The following is a 7,807-nucleotide window of genomic DNA, read 5'->3' on the forward strand; positions in this document are numbered from 1 at the left end:
AGGTAACTAAGTGTGTTGATGAAGGTAGGGCAGTTGATGTCATATACATGGATTTTAGTAAGGCGTTTGATAAGGTCCCCCATGGTCGGCTTATGATGAAAGTGAGGAGGTGTGGGATAGAGGGAAAGTTTGCCGATTGGATAGGTAACTGGTTGTCTGATCGAAGACAGAGGGTGATGGTCGATGGAAATTTTTCGGATTGGAGGCAGGTTGCTAGCGGAGTGCCACAGGGATCAGTGCTTGGTCCTCTGCTCTTTGTGATTTTTATTAATGACTTAGAGGAGGGGGCTGAAGGGTGGATCAGTAAATTTGCTGATGGCACCAAGATTGGTGGAGTAGTGGATGAGGTGGAGGGCTGTTGTAGGCTGCAAAGAGACATAGATAGGATGCAAAGCTGGGCTGAAAAATGGCAAATGGAGTTTAACCCTGATAAATGTGAGGTGATTCATTTTGGTAGGACAAATTTAAATGTGGATTACAGGGTCAAAGGTCAGGTTCTGAAGACTGTGGAGGAACAGAGAGATCTTGGGGTTCATATCCACAGATCTCTAAAGGTTGCCACTCAAGTGGATAGAGCTGTGAAGAAGGCCTATAGTGTGTTAGCTTTTATTAACAGGGGGTTTGAGTTTAAGAGCCGTGGCGTTATGCTGCAACTGTACAGGACCTTGGTGAGACCACATTTGGAGTATTGTGTGCAGTTCTGGTCACCTCACTATAGGAAGGATGTGGAAGCGCTGGAAAGAGTGCAGAGGAGATTTACCAGGATGCTGCCTGGTTTGGAGGGTAGGTCTTATGAGGAAAGGTTGCGGGAGCTCGGGCTGTTCTCTCTGGAGCGGAGGAGGCCGAGGGGAGACTTAATAGAGGTTTATAAAATGATGAAGGGGATAGATAGAGTGAACGTTCAAAGACTATTTCCTCGGGTGGATGGAGCTATTACAAGGGGGCATAACTATAGGGTTCGTGGTGGGAGATACAGGAAGGATATCAGAGGTAGGTTCTTTACGCAGAGAGTGGTTGGGGAGTGGAATGGACTGCCTGCAGTGATAGTGGAGTCAGACACTTTAGGAACATTTAAGCGGTTATTGGATAGGCACATGGAGCACACCAGGATGATAGGGAGTGGGATAGCTTGATCTTGGTTTCAGATAAAGCTCGGCACAACATCATGGGCCGAAGGGCCTGTTCTGTGCTGTACTATTCTATGTTCTATGTTATTTTTGCACTCATAAAACCTCATTGGGATATACAGATTTTTTATCTCTACTAACGTGGTCTCGCTCAGGTAGGCGGGTGTTTTGTTCCCTCCTATCCCGGTCAGGTAAATCATTTCATTTGTAGTGGGTAAGGGTAGGTCAGTGACAGATATGGATGCTCCTGTGTCCACTAGCATCTCACATTGCCTGCCCCCTACTAGTGCTGACACGTAAATCCTTCCCTCCTTCTTACCCTCGTGAATGGGGGCTGCAGACTGTCAATCTTGCTGACCCCGGAGGTCCTGTGGTTCCTCCGGTTCTGCTGTGGTCATGGATCGGGTCGGGGGTTTCCCATGCTTATTCCAACACACTGCTTCTGTATGTCCATATTTATTACAGTGGCTGCAATGTTTCCCACTGTTTCCAAATCTGTTCCCTTTCCGTGGAGTCCCGCAATCCCTTGCAAAGTGTCCTGACCAGCGACTATTGTGGCAAGTCAGTTTAGACTTTGTTCCATTCCCATTACTGTAGGCTGCAACTCTTTCTAGCTCTGTTCTTGCCTGAGATTTCTCTTCTCCCGGTACTCCGCTAGCCCACTCTACCAACTCATTGTAATCTTGGGACATAATCACTCCCATTTTTAGGATGACCTGGTGAGCTGGAGAGTCCATCCTTAAAAGCCTGGATGAACGCTCGATCCCCTCGACCTGGGTTCCCTTGTCCTGAGCACCCTTGATATACCTGGAACAACCGTTCCCTGTATTCAGAAGCTCCTTCCCCTTTTAACTGTTTTGTTGTGGTAATTCTGCTCCAGTTAGTGGGAGCATTTCCTAACACCCTCTGAATCTCTGTTTTAAACTGGGTGAAGGGTGCCTGTTGGCATCTCCGATGTTAGGGTGACTGCATGTGTCCACCATCCCCCATTATAATCCTGTGTTATAGGGGCGTCGGGTCCACCTGCTACCTGCCTCCACTTATCCGCTGGACAGGCTGCCCTGACCAGCTGGTGTACGTCTCTCAGGTGTAATTGGTGTCCTACCCAGATTGTATCTAATTCTTCCCAGAATTTAGTGTTTGCGCTTCTAGGTTGTAATTTACCCAGGGAAGCCATTATCTGCTGTCTCTCACCTGGGGTGAAGGGTTGATAAGTTGCCTTTGGTCGCGCATTTGTTCCCCCTCGGGTTACTGGTGCTAAGTTGTGTTCTAGCGCTTCCCACTCCTCTGGGGGAGCGGTTGGTTCCTGCTGTGTGGATTCGTAAGGAGGTAGAGGAACAGTTTCCCCTCTACATTGCTTTTCTTCTCAAACCTGGTTTTGCTTTTCCAGTTCCCTCACTCAGGATTCTAATTCTCTAATCCTTTCTTTATCTTCTCTCCACTTCTTAGTAGCACTACTTGCTCAATTAGACCAGCTAACTGATGTGTTAACATCACTCCTGTCTTCTTTGTCTTGTTTCTCTTTTCTTTATCTATCCACTCTCTCTGCTGCTCTAAGGTGTGAGAAGTATCCCAGCCACCGTTTTGCATTCTCTTTATTAACTCTTTCCTGTCTGTCAAGTAAATTTCAATGAGGGATCCTGCAGGTCCCCTTTTAACTTCATTATCTGCCATTTCGCAGACTTCACTAACCCCGGCCACTATTACTCCCTAGTAAAGTGTGCTCTCTACCGTAGAGACTTCACTACCCCCGGCCACTATTACTACTCTAGCACCGTGTTTCACTACCGTTACAGGGTTTCCAGTTATACTCACGGCTTCCACTATTACCACCTCGGCAATGTGCTTCTCCACCAGAGTCCGGTTTAGGTCAGAGTTGATCAAGCTCCTTTTCCGCCCCGCTTTTCACAACATTGACAGTACAGTTCCCAACTTTTCAAACTTTCATGCAATCAGATAACAACTCTGCGTCTGTTTGCCACTACAGAGTTTGATGTTAACCGACCTCTGCCACTTGTGCTTCACAATCCCAAGCGCCCTTGGTGTCCCTTTCCACACTTCAATCTCCTGACCGTCGCGTGGGAGATTCCTCCTCTTAACAACTGGTCTAAGGCAGGGTTTTGAGACAGGCACTACCTTGTCCTCTTTGTCGGTCAGCACAAGCAACAGTTACTTATCACTATCAGCAGTTAGTACTTATCACTATATCATATACAACAATACTTATCACTACAAATACCCCTTAAGTTTAACCCCTTGAAAACTGTATTCTTGACCTTGTCTGACTCTCTCAGATTCAGTGGTCTCTACCCCGGCACCGATCGTGGCCAATCGATCTCACCAGTAATAGGATCCTAGCCGACTACGCCAATTTGTTGTGGGAAAAATGCCACTTGTGAGTCAGACTTGAAGGTTTCGACAATACAGTTTTATTTAACGAAGCTTCATGGAGAAAAGGCACTAACAAGCAGCAAACCTTCTCTCAATGAGACAATAGGAGCGGTCCATCTTTATACCCTTTACACAATAGATGGACCGGACATCTAGCCATTATCACATCGTTGTAATCAAGTAGGTGATCGATCGTTAAACACATCAACACATCGTTACAGACAAATAAAGACAGATACAAACATAAGCATGTTAACATCGCATTGTTCTATGAATGGATACATTTCCTACATCAGTGACTATCAATGGTTTAGTTTCGGTCTATTCATATAGTACATAGAACATAGAACAGTACAGCACAGAACAGGCCCTTCGGCCCACGATGTTGTGCCGAGCTTTATCTGAAACCAGGATCAAGTAGTTGACAGTAATTGGTTTTCCTGCAGTTATGTATTCCCGATCCCACCTATAGTTAATCTCATTATCTATCCCTATTGTCCTTATCTTTAAGCCCTGGCTGGCTTCCTGTAAGATTTGATTCCTTCATGTTTAACTTTGGATAGCTGTCTCTCCTTTATGTTTTAATGCAACGCTGGGCTGAAAAATGGCAAATGGAGTTTAACCCTGATAAATGTGAGGTGATTCATTTTGGTAGGACTAATTTAAATGTGGATTACAGGGTCAAAGGTAGGGTCCTGAAGACTGTGGAGGAACAGAGAGATCTTGGGGTCCATATCCACAGATCTCTAAAGGTTGCCACTCAAGTGGATAGAGCTGTGAAGAAGGCCTATAGTGTGTTAGCTTTTATTAACAGGGGGTTGGAGTTTAAGAGCCGTGGGGTTATGCTGCAACTGTACAGGACCTTGGTGAGACCACATTTGGAATATTGTGTGCAGTTCAGGTCACCTCACTATAAGAAGGATGTGGAAGCGCTGGAAAGAGTGCAGAGGAGATTTACCAGGATGCTGCCTGGTTTGGAGGGTAGGTCTTATGAGGAAAGGTTGAGGGAGCTAGGGCTGTTCTCTCTGGAGCGGAGGAGGCTGAGGGGAGACTTAATAGAGGTTTATAAAATGATGAAGGGGATAGATAGAGTGAACGTTCAAAGACTATTTCCTCGGGTGGATGGAGCTATTACAAAGGGGCATAACTATAGGGTTCGTGGTGGGAGATATAGGAAGGATATCGAAGTAGGTTCTTTACACAGAGAGTGGTTGGGGTGTGGAATGGACTGCTTGCAGTGATAGCGGAGTCAGACACTTTAGGAACATTTAAGCTGTTATTGGATAGGCACATGGAGCACACCAGGATGATAAGGAGTGGGATAGCTTGATCTTGATTTCAGATAAAGCTCGGCACAACATCGTGGGCCGAAGGGCCTGTTCTGTGCTGTACTGTTCTATGTTCTGTTGTAGGGAAAAATCCCTGTACCAGTGCATTCAAGGAAGTCGAGTCGCAAGGCAAGGTTCAAAGCGTTTTTCTTTATTGTACAATTACTGGGATCCCAGGGAGACCCCCGTAGCCAGCTTAGAAACAGTGCTTGGCCACGTTGATCTCAATAGTTATACATTTGCTCTGGATATTTATAGGTATCCAAATTCGAGCGGGAACATTTGCTCATACATTTTTACAATACTTATAAAGTGGCCTGTCTGGTCAGGAAGTTCCCTGAGAGACTTTGTCAATTTGCATCTGTATGGTGTGTGTCCGTGTTAATGGGACTGTCTGTTCTTGCCCCGGTGTTTTAATGTGTTTCCCATTATCCTCTCGATGTGTCCCCTTATCTAAATCGACCTCTACTGTTTTGTGTCTGTATTCTATGCTTGCGAGATTAGGTGTTAATGTCATTTTGTCCTGCTGTGTGTAGGGGGATTTAATCTAATCTTTTATTCTTTTTAATCCTAGTTTATTAAGTTTCTTTGCCTGCCTTGGCCATTTTATTCCTGTAATATTTTATTGACAGTCCGGTTATGCCATATATCCCACTGCCAGGTCTTGACTCGCAGATATCCCGATCTTCTGGCCAAGGGCCGGTTTAAAATGCAGCTTCGTGCTGTTGCTGGGCAGAATAAGGATCTTCCATCAAACTTGAATTAAAGGTCTCTCAGCTGTGCAGAGGGGGATTTAAACGAATGTCCATTCGGGTGTTCCCCTCTGCATTGTGGGCACGTTATGAATGGTGCCAATCAGTCCAATAAATGAATATGTTTAATGAGGTGAATATTGATGAGATAATAAAAATATGGCTTTTGGAAAATGGCCTACTTCAGTTCTATGTTCTAATCTCAGGTAGCTGTTTGTACTGAAAGTCAGTGTCTGTTTAATGTCTCTTTCCCAGGTGACTGTTTGTGTGCCAGGCCATCATCTTGTGTGTACCCATCTGTATATTTTTCCTCCTTCAGTACTAACCTTCATATAGTGCATCAGTCCTTCAGGTACCTGTGCCAGCGCAGGCCTCCCTCAGTACTGACCCTCTCATAGTGCATCAGTCCCTCAGTCCTGACTCTCTGACAGTGCAGCACTCCCTCAAGAGCGCTGCAAAACCAATCTCCTGTTCATGGACGAATTAATCTTTATTCGCTCTTAATGTGCAGAGACAGGTTGCTCTGATTCCTGCAGGTCACAGTTGCATCAATGACCACAGTTAAAAATTAATTTAATCGCCTTGACACTTTCTGCGACATTGCAAGGTGGTCAAATGGTTGGGTGAAATGCTAGCTTCCTTTCTTGCATATAGCAGTAAGTTATTAATATTCTGATACAGGGATGGTTTGAATATGTTTGACATCTCACAGCCCAATCTCGTCAGCGAGTTGTGATTAATTGGGTAATCTCTCCACAGATCTCTCCACTCCTCAAGGCCTTCATTTCAGATCCCTCTCCGAGACGGCAGTGGAGCTTCAGTGGCAACCTCTCCCCTTTTGGATTGATGGCTGGGAAATTAGTTTTATTGCAAAGGTAAATCATTGCCAGTGCGCAAACACTCAGGGATCCTAGCATTGTTCGGAGCGGAGCTGAGCCCAGCAAAGTGGTCCATTACTTTCCTCTTCTCTCAGCAAATTGCTCATTATAACTCAAAGCTTCTAGCTTGGTGACTGGGTGCAAGATTTAGCCTGGCGACTGGGTGTGAGTTTAAGTCTGGCGTTTGGGGTGGGGGATTCAGTCTGGCGTCTGGGTGGAAGATTCAGTCTGGCGTCTGGGTGAGAGATTCAGTCTGGCATCTGGCTGCAGGATTCCGTCTTCAATCAACCTGGTATCAATGTTTTGGCATCAGTGTGTTGGGGTTTTTTTCTCAATCTCCTCTTTGACAATCCTGTTTCTCCTCTCTCTCTCTGACCCTCCTCTCTTCTCTCTGTGACGCTCCTCTCTCTGACCCTCCCTCCTCTCTCTCTCTCTGACCCTCCTACTCTCTCTCTCTGACCCTCCTCCCTCTCTCTCTCTCTGACCCTCCTCCCTCTCTCTCTCTCTGACCCTCCTCCCTCTCTCTCTCTCTGACCCTCCTACTCTCTCTCTCTGACCCTCCTCCCTCTCTCTCTCTCTGACCCTCATCCCTCTCTCTCTCTCTGACCCTCCTCCTCTCGCTCTCTGACCCTACTTCTCTCTCTCTGACTCTTTTATCTCTCTCTATCTGACCCTCCTCTCTCTCTCTGACCTTCCTCTCTCTCTGACCCTCCTTTCCCTCCTTCTCTCTCTCTCTGACCCTCCTTTCCCTCCCTCTCTCTCTCTGACCCTCCTCTCTCTCCTGACCCCCCTCTCTCTCCCTCTCTCTGACCCTCCTCTCTCTCACTCCTCTCGACCCTCCTCTCTCTCTCTGACCCTCCTCTCTCTCTCTCCCTCTCTGACCCTCCTCTCTCTCTCTGACCCTCCTCTCTCTCTCTCTCTCTCTCTGACCCTCCTTTTCCTCTCACTCTCTTTCTGATCCTCCCCAGCCCCCCTCCCCCTGACCCACCCCCCCTCCCCCTGACCCACCCCCCTCCCCCTGACCCACCCCCCTCCCCTGACCCACCCCCTCCCCTGACCCGCCCTCCTCTCTCCCCCGACCCATCCCCTCTCCCACTGATCCACCCCCCTCTCCCCTGAACTCATCCCCTCTCCACTGACCCACCCCCCTCTCCCCTGACCCACCCCCCCTCTCCCCTGACCCACCCCCCTCTCCCCCGACCCACCCCACTCTCCCCTGACCCACCCTCCTCTCCACCCTGACCCACCCTCCTCTCCCCCTGACCCAACCCTCTCCCCCTGACCCACCCCTCTCTCCCCTGGACCCACCCCCCTCTCCCCTGACCCATCCC

At 47.7% G+C, this 7,807-nt stretch overlaps 1 protein-coding gene across 1 annotated transcript in view; it reads left to right on the forward strand.

Annotated features, from left to right (window-relative positions):
* The window catches only part of tnr (tenascin R (restrictin, janusin)), a 383,262-nt gene that overhangs the window by 101,725 nt on the left and 273,730 nt on the right, over positions 1-7,807 (forward strand). The window contains exon 4 of the mRNA XM_078219166.1: positions 6,358-6,473. Within this exon, the coding sequence (XP_078075292.1) occupies positions 6,358-6,473 (116 nt within the window). The remainder of the gene's footprint in view (positions 1-6,357; positions 6,474-7,807) is intronic.

Source organism: Mustelus asterias, chromosome 8 (assembly GCF_964213995.1).
Source record: "Mustelus asterias chromosome 8, sMusAst1.hap1.1, whole genome shotgun sequence".
In the NCBI taxonomy this organism is placed as follows: domain Eukaryota; kingdom Metazoa; phylum Chordata; class Chondrichthyes; order Carcharhiniformes; family Triakidae; genus Mustelus; species Mustelus asterias.